At 51.6% G+C, this 17,242-nt stretch overlaps 1 protein-coding gene across 1 annotated transcript in view; it reads left to right on the top strand.

Moving 5' to 3' along the window:
- mdga1 (MAM domain containing glycosylphosphatidylinositol anchor 1) overlaps positions 1–17,242 on the top strand; it is a 176,778-nt gene that overhangs the window by 91,679 nt on the left and 67,857 nt on the right. Inside the window, exons 6-10 of the mRNA XM_088625959.1 lie at positions 799–931; positions 9,038–9,307; positions 11,271–11,600; positions 12,498–12,794; positions 15,500–15,766. Of these exons, the coding sequence (XP_088482085.1) occupies positions 799–931; positions 9,038–9,307; positions 11,271–11,600; positions 12,498–12,794; positions 15,500–15,766 (1,297 nt within the window). The remainder of the gene's footprint in view (positions 1–798; positions 932–9,037; positions 9,308–11,270; positions 11,601–12,497; positions 12,795–15,499; positions 15,767–17,242) is intronic.

Here is a 17,242-nt window from a genome sequence, read left to right as displayed (position 1 = left end):
ATGTTTTTGTACTGTGCAGTGCAGTGTGTGTGAGAGACAGTGTGTTTTTGTACTGTGCAGTGCAGTGTGTGTGAGAGAGACAGGGTGTGTATTTACCTCTGTGTGTTTTTACTGTTCAGTGGAGTGTGTGAGAGAGACAGTGTGTGTATTTACCTGTGTGTGTCTGTGACTCAGTGTTATACAACATCACTCACAATCCAAGCTTGCTCCTGCTCTCTTGCTTTTAAAGCAGCAGTTCTGGTCTGTGATGATGCGCCCGCAGTGTTGTTGTCCCTGTGGGAGCTCCAGGCTGGGGCTCAGGAAGCAGTGAGACCAGATGACAGTGCAGGCACAGGCTGGGGGGCGAGCTGGGCAGTGGGACCCGAGTCACCATGGGAAATGGGCTGTAGCCACTGGGGCTGCAGAGTTCTTTGTCAGTGGGTGTTCTGCCTGAATTTATTGATAATTTAGTTTTTTCTCCTGTGTTGTGGTGGTACTGCTCTCTGCTCTAATCTAATTGCAGTGATCAGTTCCAGTCCCCACCATCTGAAGGCGCTATAGAGAATGAAACTGCCCTACTAGCGAGGAGCTGGAGAACTGTAGCCTTTTTGTCTTCAGAGTGTCTGTTTGCTGTCTGCCTGTTTGGCCTTTGTCTGTGTGATTTCTGTGTCTGTTTGCTGTCCGTCTGTCTGTCTGATTGCTCTGTCTTTCTGATTTCGGTGTCTGATTGCAGTCTGTCTGTATGATTGCTCCGTGTCTGTCTTCTGTCTGTCTGATGGTTCTCTTTCTGTCTGATTGCTGTCTGTCTTCTCCTGTCAGGGTGAGACGAAGGTGCTGAAGCTGAAAAATCTGCGACCACAGGACTTCGCCAACTACACCTGTCAGGTGTCCGTGCGCAATGTGTGTGACATCCCTGACAGCGAGGTCACCTTTCAGCTCACTAGCGCCACCTGTGAGTCCCGACTGCCACTGCAACACCTGTCTCTCTGCAACACCCTACATTGCTCACTGTGTCTCCCTCTATCACTGAGAGTTTGTACCCTTAGGTCAGAATGGCTGGACTCCCATCCCCCAGGTAATTTAGTACGTTACACATGTTTCAGGCCTGCGTGGGTAAGTCTATCGCGAGAGAAGAACACAGGATTACAGCAGATGGAACAGTGCATTTGTGAGCTCAGTGGCTTTGAGTGACCTGAGCGCCTGGCCTGCAGGGCGGCGCTCTCTGCGGAAGTAGAGAGAGGAAGGAACAAGGCGCGTCTGCGTATCTGCTGTGAATCTGTGCTGGTCAGGGCCAGAGGCATGCTGGGGAGACATGGGGGGACAGAGCAGAGCTCCAGGCAGGGGCAGGGCAGTCTGGGGTATATGCGAAAGGTCCGCTCTCTGTTCACTGCCCGCCACTGGAGCAGGACACTTTCAGCCCTCTCCTGCAGGGAACAGGTGCCGTTCTCAGCAAGAGGCAGAGACTGCGCTCTGGGCTGGAGTCAGCCCACCACGGCCTCAGGGCCATCTGCAGGTGAGCGAGTGCGGAGAGGGGCGTGCTGTGTCCTCTTCCTTCAGCGAGAGCTGATTTGTTTCTCTGTGTGGACTGTGAGACAAAGAGAACAGGGCAGTAAGATCTGGACTTTGACAGGACAGATGCCTGAGTCCCCAGCCTGGTTCCACTGACACTGGGTTGCCCAGGCAGAGCACTCTAGCCTCGGCCGCAGGCAGACCAACAGGTCACCATTGAAAACAGTCCGGTAGGGTTTGCACTTCAAGCACACACAGAACACGTCTCCCCGCCCCCTGCTAGAAAACTGACGCCAGTGTGAGTGAGTCATTGCATACAGCCGCTTCGAGCTCAGAGGCCGCTCGTGGACGTTAACTGTCAGATGGACACTCTCTGAGCTGCAGAGGCTGGACCGCAGCTCTAGGAGGGAGAGCAACAGGCAGGACTCATCTCCTCTGGAACCTGGGGGGAACTCGGCACACAGTGGCTCAGCTCAACCCTCGGACAGAGATGGTCAGACAGCTGGTCAGAGAGATGATCAGACAGCCGGGCAGAGAGATGGTCACACAGTTGGTTAGAGAGATGGTCAGACAGCTGGGCAGAGAGATGGTCACACTGCTGGGCAGAGAGATGATCAGACAGCCGGGCAGAGAGATGGTCACACTGCTGGTCAGAGAGATGATCAGACAGTCGGGCAGAGAGATGATCAGACAGCTGGCCAGAGAGATGATCAGACAGCTGGCCAGAGAGATGGTCACACAGCTGGGCAGAGAGATGGTCACACTGCTGGGCAGAGAGATGATCAGACAGTCGGGCAGAGAGATGATCAGACAGCTGGCCAGAGAGATGATCAGACAGCCGGGCAGAGAGATGATCAGACAGCTGGTCAGAGAGATTGTCACACTGCTGGTCAGAGAGATGGTCACACTGCTGGTCAGAGAGATGGTCAGACAGCTGGGCAGAGAGATGATCAGACAGCTGGGCAGAGAGATGATCAGACAGTCGGGCAGAGAGATGATCAGACAGCTGGTCAGAGAGATGGTCAGACAGCTGGGCAGAGAGATGGTCAGACAGCTGGGCAGAGAGATGGTCACACTGCTGGTTAGAAAGATGGTCACACTGCTGGGCAGAGAGATGATCAGACAGCTGGGCAGAGAGATGGTCACACTGCTGGTCAGAGAGATGGTCACACTGCTGGGCAGAGAGATGGTCACACTGCTGGTTAGAAAGATGGTCACACTGCTGGTAAGAGAGATGGTCACACTGCTGGTCAGAGAGATGGTCACACTGCTGGTCAGAGAGATGGTCACACTGCTGGTTAGAAAGATGGTCACACTGCTGGTCAGAGAGATGGTCAGACAGCTGGTCAGAGAGCCAGCCTGACAGGCAGCTAGACTCCTGGGCAGAGAGCAGCTCACTCCAGCCCCCTAATCCCACCGGCACACAGATCCTCTTACGGCCGGATTACTCTGCAGGTAGAACCGCTGATTTCCGCACTGTAACCCCTTTAGGAAACATCAATCCCATTACAGCAGCTGGAGGGCAGCGGCCTGCTGGCCCCCACCTCCCCGGCCTGCTCCGCTGCAGGAAATTGAAGCAATAATTCTTTTGTTTTCCCCTGTTATTTCTGTGGTCTGAAATTGCTTTTATTTTATGCTGAGCTGCTGTTAAAGTGCAGGTCACCTCAGCCTGTCAGGTACCTGCAGTGTCTGACGACAGCTCTCCTTTCTTGTGAACATCGGAAAATGGCACAAAAACTTTCCGAAATGTATTCCCAGTATTTGTTCAGAGTCCTTTATTCAGAGTCTTCATCAACTAATTTCCAGTGGTAGCACAGAGAAGCCACAGAGCTCTGGGAGTCCAGAGAGCCCAGAGAGTGCCGGTGTCACGATTATAGTCCCTCCTCCTTAAGGGTGCTCCAGCCCTTCACTTTAGACTTAATTCTGTGCACCTGATCCCTTTTCCCAGCCCACCTTAAAAGCCAGGCGCTGACGCTCATCCAGGCTCTGCATCTGGTTTCCGCACCGTGCGAGTCCGGGACCTGGAAGCGCCTGGTCCCGTTAAGGTTTTAATCTCCGTTCCCGTTCCCTGTCCGCCGGTTCCGACCCGGTTCATGGTTTTAATTCCTTGTTTGGATGGATCACCTGGCTATGGACTTATTCTTGTGTTTTTGGATTCCCTCTATGGATTACTTCTGGATTGTTTGCCTCGGCCACACCTCCCCCGTGCACCAGCGCACTTTGGACACGCCCCCCTGTTTTCAGCCCCGTATCCCTGCATGACGTTTTCCTAGTGTTTCCCACTTCTTCGGATTGTGTCGTCCGCATAGGGTCCGGAAAGAACTGTTCGTTACAGCCGGGAGTCTAAAGAACCTGAAGAGACTTGGGAACCCAGATAACCCAGGTAGCTCAAGGCAAAGACAGCCCAGTAAATACTGGGAGTCCAGAGGGTTGAAAGAGCCCATGTAGTTCTGGGAGTCCAGAGAACCCAGAGAGTAAACTGTATTTACTGAATTTAAGGCTAAGACCCAGACCATACCTGTGGAGTCACAGACCGGACCTGTGGAGACAGGATAATAGACTGAGACCCAGACTGGGCCTGTGGAGTCACAGACCGGACCTGTGGAGACAGGATCCTAGACTGAGACCCAGACTGGGCCTGTGGAGACTCAGATCTTCCTTTGTTCTAGTTTTCCTACGGTATATTTTTCTAAATTTATTTTTTCAAATCTGTCACAGTAAGCAAACCATTCATTTGCAGAGCTGTCTTTACAAATGCATCATTAAAGAAAAAGGCCTTTGAACCAGGTGTTTCACTCTGAATCAGGAGTGTCAGCCTGAAACAGGTGTTCTACTCTGAATCAGGAGTGTCATCTTGAAACAGGTGTTTCACTCTGAATCAGAAGTGTCAGCATGAACCAAGTGTTTCACTCTGAATCAGGCGTGTCACTCTGAATCAGGTTTTTCACTCTGAACCAGGTGTTTCATTCTGAATCAGGAGTGTCAGCCTGAATCAGGTGTTTCACTCTGAACCAGGAGTGTCAGCATGAACCAGGTGTTTCACTCTGAATCAGGAGTGTCAGCACGAATCAGGTGTTCTACTCTGAATCAGGAGCATCAGTCTGAATTAGGAGTGTCAGTCTGAAGAACTGCTTTTCTCGGATCAAACCAGAGCCCAGACTCATGTTGCCAAGGCAGGGTTTGCTCAGGTACAAGATGTGGATCAGAATGGACTGTTCCGGCAGAGTGGTTTCATTTCCTTTAGCAGGAGAATGGCATGTTGCTTGTTCTGACGTGGTGAATGATGAAAACTTGCGTTGAATAGTGAATAACAGGGTACTAATCTAGTTCTGCAGTTGTGAAAACGGTGTCGTATGTGCAGCTGGGTGTATAGATGTGTGTCAGAAGACAGCAGTATTACTGGAATGTTGTTACTGTTGTGTGACAATGGCTATTTCATACCCCTTATCAGGTTCACCTGCCTCACATTTTCCTTGTTGGGCAATGTGTGTCGGATGCTATATTTTGTTCTTGTAATCAAAGTGTCTTGTTAGTTGTTCCTGATGTGGCGCCACAGTCATTTCATAATTACAGCCTCTGTCTCACCTCTGGTCCAGATAAAGTCTTACCTGTCCACCAGGTGGAGCCGGGGAGAAGCAGGAGATATTTATCCTGGGACTATCGTACGTGTGCCACATGCAGTCATTGTTTAGTTGCTGTATGGGTAGTGTAGTGTGATCTGTGTGCTGTTCTACAGTTTGACACTAACACAGACTGTACAGACAGGACAGACACTAACAGAGATTGTACAGACAGGACAGACACTAACACAGACTGAACAGACAGGACAGACACTAACACAGACTGAACAGACAGGACAGACACTGACACAGACTGAACAGACAGGACAGACACTAACACAGACTGAACAGACAGGACAGACACTAACACAGACTGTACAGACAGGACAGACATAACACAGACTGAACAGACAGGACAGACACTAACACAAACTGTACAGACAGGACAGACACTGACACAGACTGAACAGACAGGACAGACACTGACACAGACTGAACAGACAGGACAGACACTAACACAGACTGTACAGACAGGACAGACACTGACACAGACTGTACAGACAGGACAGACACTGACACAGACTGTACAGACAGGACAGACACTGACACAGACTGAACAGACAGGACAGACACTGACACAGACTGTACAGACAGGACAGACACTAACACAGACTGAACAGACAGGACAGACACTGACACAGACTGAACAGACAGGACAGACACTAACACAGACTGAACAGACAGGACAGACACTAACACAGACTGTACAGACAGGACAGACACTAACACAGACTGTACAGACAGGACAGACACTGACACAGACTGAACAGACAGGACAGACACTGACACAGACTGAACAGACAGGACAGACACTGACACAGACTGTACAGACAGTACAGACACTGACACAGACTGTACAGACAGGACATACACTGACACAGATTGTATACTTTAACCTTTTAAAGATTAATTTAGATTAGTCTTTAGATTCAAGAGAGAGCACAGAGACCCAAGACAGAATGACAAAACTTTTCTTTTAATTACTACAGCCTGCAGGAGAATTAGTACTTCTCTGAAAATGTTAAAATAATGAAAGTTACATCTAGCTATCTTCAGGAGGGTTTATGAAATGTTTTCCATGTGGAGAAGATGAGGGATTCAGGGAGTATTCCCAGTGTCCGTAGTCAGCTCCCTCTGGCTGAAGTCTTGCCTATTCACTCTTGCGTGAGGCACGTGAGGACTCATGTGTGCAGTACACCCCAGATCATCTGATCCATGTCCTGTCACATTCGTAACCCCTCCTCTTAAGGACGCTCCAGCCCTTCCTAGTGTCACGATTGTAGTCCCTCCTCCTTAAGGGCGCTCCGGCTCTTGTTTGTCTTATTCCCCGCACCTGCCCCTTGTTCCAGTCTCCTTCCTGTCCCCCTTTAAAAGCCAGATGCAGTCGCCAACCGAGGCTCTGCATCTGATTTCCACATCGTAGGCCAGCAGCCATGTCACCCTGCAACTCACAACTGGCAGCCCACTGAAGCTCAGCAGGTGTGAGCCTGGTCAGTACCTGGATGGGAGACCTCCTGGGAAAAACTAAGGTTGCTGCTGGAAGTCGTGTTAGTGGGGCCAGCAGGGGGCGCTCACCCTGCGGTCCATGTGGGTCCTAATGCCCCAGTATAGTGACTGGGACACTATACTGTAAACAGGCGCCGTCCTTCGGATGAGACGTAAAACCGAGGTCCTGACTCTCTGTGGTCATTAAAAATCCCAGCGTCCTGGTCACAATTTCCCATTGGCCCTTACCAATCATGGCCTCCTAACAATCCCCATCTATGAACTGGCTTCATTACTCTGCTCGCCTCCCCACTGAGAGCTGGTGTGTGGTGAGCGTTCTGGCGCACTATGGCTGCCGTCGCATCATCCAGGTGGGGCTGCACATTGGTGGTGGTGGAGGGGAGTCCCCATTACCTGTAGAGCGCTTTGAGTGGAGTGTCCAGAAAAACGCTATATAAGTGTAAGCAATTATTATTATTATTATTATTGTGCGAGCCCGGGACCTGGATTCGTCTGGATTCTATGCTTTTAGCTTCCTGCCCCTGTTCCTGTTCCCCCCGCCGGTCCCGACCCGGTCCCTGTTTTTAATCCCTTGTTTTGGATGGATTACCCAGCCATGGACTTCTGCTTGTTTTTTGGATTATACCCTTGGACTTATTCTTTGGATTGTTTGTCTCGGCCACACCTCCCCGGATCACCAGCACTGCATGGACAGGCCCCCGTTTTCATCCTCGTATTCCTGCATGACGTTTTCCCCGGTGTTTCCTCGCTATTCCGGATTGTGTCGTCCACATAGGGTCCGGAAAGAACCGTTCGTTACACCTAGTTTGTTACTCATCTCCCGCATCTGCTCCCTGGTCCAGCCCCTCTTCAGTTCCCCCTTAAAAGCCAGACGCTGACGCTATTCCGGTCTCTGCTCTGGTTTCCATACCTGGAAGCGCCTGGTCCCGTTAAGGTTTTAGTTCCCGTTCCCGTGCCGGTTCCAATCCGGTTCCCGTTTTTAAATCTTGTTTGTCTTGGATGGACCGCCCGGTTTTGGACTTCTGCCTCTGTTTCGATTCTCCCTTGGACTTCTTCCTGGATTGTTTGCCTGGGCCACAGCTTCCCCGAACACCAGCGCCCCATGGACGCGCCCCCCGTTTTCATTCCCGACTCCCGCATGCTGTCTTCCCCACTCATCCCCGGATTGTGTCGTCTGCGTAGGGTCCTGAAAGAAGGCTTTTGTTACATGTCCACCAATAAACACCAGACCAGTCCTAGGGTGTTGCACACATGCGATGTGAACCAGGTCTGCCAATCAAAGCTGGAGCTGTACCAGGATTTAATACAGACATGTGGTTTTCATCACAGGAAGTGACCCCAGAGACAGTGGGCTGGCTCACACGAGAGACAAAACAGCCTCACAGCTGAGTGCACAGGAAACCCACGAAAACACCGCAACTTCAGGAAAGAGAAAAGATGTCAGGTCAAGTACAAGGAATCAGAGAGAAAATGTACTGTAGGGAAACACAATGGAATAGGAAAACACTATATATGATAGGCAAGAAAGATAAATGAAAAGATGTTATAAAGGATAAAGAAAAAAAAAACAATAGTATTCTAAGTAGTTCTTATCATTAGTAATTAGACATAGTAATGATCAGTTTTAAGCCCAATTCTCCCCCCCGCAGGATGTCTTGGAGAGGTTGTGATGAAGTGTCTTGGGATCAGGGGAGAGGGCTCACAAGTCACTGAGTGGATCTGCTCCCTCGTCAGGGCCCTGTGATCTCACCTGCGTCATTGACGGGGCTGCAGGTCGGGTTTATTAGGAGTGTTCAGTCTCGACGGCACTAGATTACCTTCCCACAGACTACCGCATGTCTCAGGGTGTGTGTGACAGGGTAAGGGTTAGGTGTAGGGGTATTACCCCTATATCTGTCCCTGGGGCTCTGAGCTCCATCTCTGCAGCCTGTGTACCTGTCACTCCAGGATGAGGATGAGGTTCTGGTAAGTAACAAGACCCTGAACTGGCGCCTCTCACTGCAACTCTCTCCTTGGGAAAACTGAGGGTTGGCTCCAATCAGAATGCAGAGAACATCGCGTCACGGCTCTGTCCCCAGCCCCAGTTCATTCTGCGACATACTCTCCAGACTGGAGCGTGTGCAGAGTGAACACACCTCAGGAGCTCGGAAACTCACAGAACTTACGAGTGCGTTCAATCTGCGTGGCTGCAGAGTGCTGGCGGTGCTCCCTGCCAGCGGTCCCACGGTCGGATTAGACACCAGCCCTGTTAAGAGCCACCCATTCAACACACCAATCAAGCGATCAATCCCTCAGCTCCCTGTCACCACTGCGATTGAATGATGCCCTGAGAGAGTGGCGTTCCCTTGGCTCAGCACCGGACTCTCCGTCAAAGGGGACCCCTCTCAAAGGCACTGTCTCATGCTGTGTCTCCTCTCCATCAGCTCCCCCGTCTCTGCGGCTCTCTGTGAACGAGACCCTGGTGGTGGACCCCGGGACCGACGTCACCATGTCGTGTGACGTGACCGGGGGCGAGCCCGTGCCGACTGTGCTGTGGTCCCGGTTCCCCGCCCCCCTGCCTCCCTGGGCTCAGGCCCGGGGCAGCACCCTGAGCCTGCGCAGGGTCACGCCCCGAGACGCCGGCTTCTACAGCTGCACTGCGGTCAACAACGTGGGCAACCCCGCCAAGAGGACGGTCAACCTCATCGTGAGAGGTGAGAGGGAGGACAGAGAGAAGCTCTCTGGATGTGAGCTTGAGAGAGGGGAACAGAGGGAGAGAGGACAGTGGGAGACAGGAGGAGATACCTTGGACTGACAACCAGTTCATCTGGGACTACTGACTTGGCAGTGATGGCACTGAAGGAGAAGACACTGAGGGCTTTTTATGCCATTAGAAGGAGGCTCGACAACATCAACCCCCCATAACAATCTGGGTGTGAATATTGAAAGTGTAACCTAACCCATTGCTCTTTACGGCAGTGAAGTGTGGGGTCAGACCAGGATGACACTCAATGGGACAAGCACCCCATGGAAGTCCTGCGTACAGAGTTCAGTAAAGCCATTCTCTATGTTCAAAGAAAAACTCCTAACAGAAGTTGTAGGGTTGAATTAGGCCAATTCCCATTGCTAATCAATTTACAGAAGAGAGTAATCAAATATTGGTTAGACCTGAAAAACAGTGCCAAAAACACTTACCACCCCAAAGCCCTGCTGAGCCCAGAGAAGAGCCCCCTCAGCCAGCTGGTCCAACACACACTAGCTGAGTATTTGACCAGGGTAAGAGACAGTGTAGAGAAGGAGACCCTGACAAAGCAGAAGCACAGTGACCACACTCTGTTCATAAAAACTGAACACAGGCAGACCTGGCTGTCCAGAGAGGACAGACTGTGCTCCCACCTCCAGCTACTGCCAAAGAGACACTGTGAGAAATACTCCGGGATTAGACAAACATTCTTTCCTAAAATAACAAATCTATTCCCAGAATTCCCACACCTGCCAGAAACAGTAAAGCTTCCAATCCTAATGGGGGAAGAAAATTAAGAGTTACAGCCCATTGTGTGACCTCCTGCCAAAGTCAGGAGAACAGACAGTGAGTCTGTCTTTCAAAAATAATAATAATAATAATAATAATAATAATAATAATCATAATAATAATCATAATATTAATATTAATAATAAAGTGTGTGATTTCCTGTCCCAGCCTGAGGAACAGACAGTGAGCCTGTCTCTCAGTAATAACAATAATACAGTGTGTGATCTCCTGTCCCAGCCTGAGGAACAGACAGTGAGCCTGTCTCTCAATAATAATAATACTGTTTGTGATCTCCTGTCCCAGCCTGAGGAACAGTGAGCCCGTCTCTCAATGATGTTTTATGTTTTATGTGATGTAATTGTCCAATAATGTGTTTGTACTGTAAACGCCTGTATATGCTGTGTTAATTGCATCTGCTTTGTCAACACTGTAATTCATTGGACATTGGTAGAGAGTGAGGGAGAGAGGATAGTGAGGGAGAGGAGAGTGTGGAAGAGAGAAGTGAGTGAGGGAGAGAGGAGAGTGTGAGAGAGAAGAGTGAGGGAGAGATAAACGGAAAGGGGGCAGAAGAGCTGAGAGGCTAGAGAGTGAAAGATTGAAAGAGGAGGAAAATTAAGAACAGAGAAGGTGAGAGGGGTGGAGAAATTGGAAGATGTGGAGAGATGGAGAGGTGGAAGATGGAGAGAGATGGACAGTTGGAAAATGTAGAGAGGTGGAGAGGTGGAAGATGGAGAGAGATGGAGAGGTGGAAGATGGAGAGAGATGGAGAGGTGGAAGATGTAGAGAGGTGGAGAGGTGGAAGATGTAGAGAGGTGGAGAAGTGGAAGATGTAGAGAGATGGAGAGGTGGAAGATGTAGAGAGAGGTGGAGAGGTGGAAGATGTAGAGAGAGGTGGAGAGGTGGAAGATGAAGGGAGAGGTGGAAGATGTAGAGAGAGGTGGAGAGGTGGAAGATGTAGAGAGGTGGAGAAGTGGAAGATGTAGAGAGATGGAGAGGTGGAAGATGTAGAGAGAGGTGGAGAGGTGGAAGATGTAGAGGGACAGAGGAAAGGAGAAGAGGAATAATGGTGAAAAGCAGGGGAAGTGGCAGAAGGGCAGCAGAAGGAAGGAGAGATCCTGCGAATAAGCCCTTCATCTCTCCCCCAGTCTTAAGGAACATCACCTTCCAGATCACTCCAGACTCCAACAAGGACAGCGAGACTATCCAGATGGGTCGTGACCTCAAGCTGTCCTGCCACGTGGACGCGCAGCCACAGGACAAGGTCAGCTACTCCTGGTACAAGAACTCTGCCCCGGTCCAGCCCTCCGAGAGCCTGATTCTTCTGCGCAGTGACCCTGACATGGCTCCGGGCACCAGCAGCCTGGAGATCATCGACATGAAGTTCCGGGACCAAGCCACCTACAGCTGTGTGGCCCGGTTTCCTGGGAGCTCTGTGCCCGAGCTAAGAGTCGATGTCAACATCACCCAGAGCAGCGGTGAGCGAGCAGAGTGCAGATCCCACCCCTGTATCCTCCCCTTCTCTCATGCCCACCACCTCTCTTCTCCACTCCCTCTTCCTTCTCCTCCTTCTGTCCTGCTCCTGCAGCAGAGCTGTGCGGTATGTAAGCGGGATGACAGGTAAACGTCAAGTAGGTGTACAATCAGAACAATTTGACCTTGGTTATCTGGGGTCTCTGGTTTGGAACAACTATACACGAGCAGCTCTGGAAACTCCCTGACCAGGTTCTCAAGAACAGGTCTCGCCAGGGTTAGCAGACACAGTGCCCTGAGCACCAATCACCTGAGCTGTGACTGGCCTGCTGCTCCTCCAGGAGAGCAGATCTCTGGAACAACTTTGTCGGACTGAGTTTCCTGGGCCAGTGTAGACACCCTGTAGTCTAGGTATGTGTCTGTCCAAGCCCTGTCCTGAGTCGTGAATGTCAGTCTTGTAACGATTGCAGATGGCAGTCCCAGTGGCTCAGTCTCGGACTGGGATTCCTCAGGTCGGTTCTATGATGGAAAAGTGAGCTCTGCTCTTGCTGAACAGCTGGACTTCACAAGTGGTGTTTGTGCAAATTGGGGCAATCCTCCTAGCAGAACTGTCCCGTTCAGCTTCAAGGAACTTGCAGGAGGATGAAGATGGCAATCCGTGTCCTAGAGAGAGAAGCATCTGGTTTGACAGTGGACATAAGCCTCTCTGGACAGCCAGGTGTGGACTTGCTCAGGAACGTCTGACGCTCTGTCACCAGGATCAGGCATTTTGTACGTGTTTGTTTAAGGCCCAGCAGCTCTCTAGTTTGCCTGTTGTTGTTTTGTATTCTCCCCAGTGGGTGAGGCAGTTGTGTTTGTGTTGTGATGTGGTTGACAAGATCGGCTCATGCTGTCTTTTTCAGTGACCCCCCCTGTGCTGACGGTGCCCCCTGGTGGTAGCATGGTGACAGTGTCTGAGGGAAAAGGGGCGGAGCTGGTGTGCCTGGTGGATGGCAAGCCCCGCCCCCCAGTGCTGTGGTCGCGGGCTGATAAGGACCTGCCCATGCCCTCCGGGGAGAATCTGGTGGAGACCAAGGAAGGCCGCCTGAGACTGGACAACGTCACGCGCAACATGAGCGGCTCCTACCGCTGCCAGACGGCGCAGTACAACGGGCTGAACATCAAAAGGCGTGAGGCACTGGTCCAGCTCAACGTGCAGTGTGAGTCTCCCCTCCTGCTCTCCCTCCTCTCTCCCCATCTACCGAACCCCCGCAGTCCGGCTCTGTGCGGTCAGCTCTGATAGTCGCACGAGGGGACACCTGGTGAGAGACAAGGCGATTCTAAGCTCAGCACAAGGGGGCTGTCAGTGTGGGATCAGTCAGTAGATTTTCGGGAGATCTGTGTGGACACCTGTGTCTCAGAGTGAAAGGGGCTGTGAAGAACGTTCTCTGTATGGGGTCTCTGGGCTCAACTTGCCTGAGAATTGCTCTCGTGCTCTATGTTTTTAATTTAGTTTGTTTTTTTAATTTTGCCCCCCGATCATAAACCCTCCCCCACTCTGTTTTGTCACTGTCGTCCAGCAGGCCAGGTTTCTGCAGTGAGGCACTCCTCCTACACATGCACACACCCCTACACCACAACCCCTGGCCATAGTCCCTGCATCCTACACCCCAGATCACTGCACCTACATTATTCACCCCAAGTCACAGCTACACAGCAGATCAGTGCCTCTACATCAGCACCCCAGATCACAGACCCTATATACCACTCCCCATATTACACCCCCTGTATCCTACACCCCAGATCACAGACCCTATATACCACTCCCCATATTACACCCCCTGTATCCTACACCCCAGATCACAGACCCTATATACCACTCCCCATATTACACCCCCTGCATCCTACACCCCAGATCACAGACCCTGTATACCACTCCCCATATTACACAACCTGCATCCTACACCCCAGATCACAGACCCTGTATACCACTCCCCATATTACACAACCTGCATCCTACACCCCAGATCACAGACCCTATATACCACTCCCCATATTACACCCCCTGTCTCCTACACCCCAGATCACAAACCCTGTATACCACTCCCCATATTACACCCCCTGCATCCTACACCCCAGATCACAGACCCTATATACCACTCCCCATATTACACCCCCTGTCTCCTACACCCCAGATCACAGACCCTGTATACCACTCCCCATATTACACCCCCTGCATCCTACACCCCAGATCACAAACCCTGTATACCACTCCCCATATTACACCCCCTGCATCCTACACCCCAGATCACAAACCCTATATACCACTCCCCATATTACACCCCCTGCATCCTACACCCCAGATCACAGACCCTGTATACCACTCCCCATATTACACAACCTGCATCCTACACCCCAGATCACAGACCCTGTATACCACTCCCCATATTACACCCCCTGTATCCTACACCCCAGATCACAGACCCTGTATACCACTCCCCATATTACACCCCCTGTATCCTACACCCCAGATCACAGACCCTGTATACCACTCCCCATATTACACCCCCTGCATCCTACACCCCAGATCACAGACCCTGTATACCACTCCCCATATTACACCCCCTGTATCCTACACCCCAGATCACAGACCCTGTATACCACTCCCCATATTACACCCCCTGTATCCTACACCCCAGATCACAGACCCTGTATACCACTCCCCATATTACACCCCCTGCATCCTACACCCCAGATCACAGTACCTACTGTACATTATTCACCCCAAGTCACAGCTACACACCAGATCACTGCCTCTACGTTAGCACCACAGATTACAGACTCTATATCATCGTTTAGTCGAGTCTGACTCTTCGTGACCTCATGGACTTTAGCATGCCAGGCCTGTCTGTCAACAACTGCTTCTCTGAGCTCTTGCAAATTCATATTCATTACTTCAGTAACACTATCTATCCATCTTAACCTCTGCCGCCCCCTTCTTCTTTCCCCTTCAGTCTTTCCCAACATCAGAGTCTTCTCCAGTGAGTCCTGTCTCAAAAATAAATCAAAGCTACATGCTACGCCCCTGGTTACAGCTGCTACATCCTATGCCCCAGATCAGAGCCCTTAGATTCTACTGTACCTCCAGCTTACACCCCCTACCATCTTACCCACTAGCTCTTATGTCCTACACCCAAGATTTCAGCATTGACATTCTACTCCCAAGATCAAACAAGCTACATCCCACACCCCTGATCAGAGCCCATATATCCTACAGCCCCATCACAGTTCATACAGTACATTCTATACCACAGATCACGACTCCTATATTGTACAAGCTAGATCACAGACCTCCTACACTGCAGAGCACAGATCCCACACCCTACAAGCCAGATCACAGACCTCCTAGACTGCAGACCGCAGATCCCACAACCTACAAGCCAGATCACAGACCTCCTACACTGCAGACCGCAGATCCCACAACCTACTGTACAAGCCAGATCACAGACCTCCTACACTGCAGACCGCAGATCCCACAACCTACTGTACAAGCCAGATCACAGACCTCCTACACTGCAGAGCCCAGATCCCAAAACCTACAAGCCAGATCACAGACCTCCTACACTGCAGAGCCCAGATCCCACATTCTACACCCCAGATCACATCTCTTATGTACTACACTCCAAATCACACTCTAAAGCCTACACCATGGATCGTAGCTCCTACACCCTACACCCCAAATCACATTGCTTACATACTACACTCCACATCACGGACTCTACATCCTACACCAGAGATCCCAGCTCCTCTGTCGTACACTCCAGAAACACAGCCCCTACCTCCTGTACACAGTGATCAGGACTTGGAGCTTAGTGACCCCGGCCCTTCCATTCCCACTCACTGGCTCCTGTCCTCTTGCTTGCAGTCCCCCCTATCGTGGACCCCGTGTTCCAGGATGTCCGCTCCAAGCTGTTCCAGCGCCTGCCCCTGCGCTGCTCAGTGCTGAAGGCCAACCCCGCACGTATCGAGCAGGCCACCTGGCTGCTGAACGGGCGCCGCCTGCCGGGAGGGGTCGTTCTTCCCGAGGCCTCGGAGTACGTCATCGGCACCCTGAGCACCGGCAACAACGGCACCTACGAGTGCCGCATCAGCAACATTGCAGGCAGCACGTCCTGTGTCTTCAGTGTGTCAGGTCAGTGGGGTCCTGCTTGTCTGTCTGCCTGTCAACATTGCAGGCAGCATGTCCTGTGTCTTCAGTGTGTCAGGTCAGTGGGGTCCTGCTTGTCTGTCTGTCTGTCTTTCAACATTGCAGGCAGCATGTCCTGTGTCTTCAGTGTGTCAGGTCAGTGGGGTCCTGCTTGTCTGTCTGTCTGTCAACATTGCAGGCAGCACGTCCTGTGTCTTCAGTGTGTCAGGTCAGTGGGGTCCTGCTTGTCTGTCTGTCTGTCAACATTGCAGGCAGCACGTCCTGTGTCTTCAGTGTGTCAGGTCAGTGCGGTCCTGCTTGTCTGTCTGTCTGTCAACATTGCAGGCAGCACGTCCTGTGTCTTCAGTGTGTCAGGTCAGTGCGGTCCTGCTTGTCTGTCTGTCTGTCAACATTGCAGGCAGCACGTCCTGTGTCTTCAGTGTGTCAGGTCAGTGCGGTCCTGCTTGTCTGTCTGTCTGTCAACATTGCAGGCAGCACGTCCTGTGTCTTCAGTGTGTCAGGTCAGTGCGGTCCTGCTTGTCTGTCTGTCTGTCAACATTGCAGGCAGCACGTCCTGTGTCTTCAGTGTGTCAGGTCAGTGCGGTCCTGCTTGTCTGTCTGTCTGCCTGTCAACATTGCAGGCAGCATGTCCTGTGTCTTCAGTGTGTCAGGTCAGTGGGGTCCTGCTTGTCTGTCTGCCTGTCAACATTGCAGGCAGCATGTCCTGTGTCTTCAGTGTGTCAGGTCAGTGCGGTCCTGCTTGTCTGTCTCTCTGCCTGTCAACATTGCAGGCAGCACGTCCTGTGTCTTCAGTGTGTCAGGTCAGTGGGGTCCTGCTTGTCTGTCTGTCTGCCTGTCAACATTGCAGGCAGCATGTCCCGTGTCTTCAGTGTGTCAGGTAAGTGGGGTCCTGCTTATCTGTCTGCCTGTCAACATTGCAGGCAGCATGTCCTGTGTCTTCAGTGTGTCAGGTCAGTGGGGTCCTGCTTCTCTGTCTGTCTGTCAACATTGCAGGCAGCATGTCCCGTGTCTTCAGTGTGTCAGGTCAGTGGGGTCCTGCTTGTCTGTCTGTCTGCCTGTCAACATTGCAGGCAGCATGTCCTGTGTCTTCAGTGTGTCAGGTCAGCGGGGTCCTGCTTCTCTGTCTGTCTTTCAACATTGCAGGCAGCATGTCCTGTGTCTTCAGTGTGTCAGGTCAGCGGGGTCCTGCTTGTCTGTCTGTCTGCCTGTCAACATTGCAGGCAGCATGTCCTGTGTCTTCAGTGTGTCAGGTCAGTGGGGTCCTGCTTGTCCGTCTGCCTGTCAACATTGCAGGCAGCATGTCCTGTGTCTTCAGTGTGTCAGGTCAGTGCGGTCCTGCTTGTCTGTCTCTCTGCCTGTCAACATTGCAGGCAGCACGTCCTGTGTCTTCAGTGTGTCAGGTCAGTGGGGTCCTGCTTGTCTGTCTGTCTGCCTGTCAACATTGCAGGCAGCATGTCCTGT

Source organism: Lepisosteus platostomus, chromosome 3 (genome assembly GCF_059453375.1).
Source record: "Lepisosteus platostomus isolate fLepPlt1 chromosome 3, fLepPlt1.hap1, whole genome shotgun sequence".
In the NCBI taxonomy this organism is placed as follows: domain Eukaryota; kingdom Metazoa; phylum Chordata; class Actinopteri; order Semionotiformes; family Lepisosteidae; genus Lepisosteus; species Lepisosteus platostomus.
Note: the sequence above shows the minus strand (reverse complement) of the source record. Positions and strands in the feature narration are given on the sequence as shown.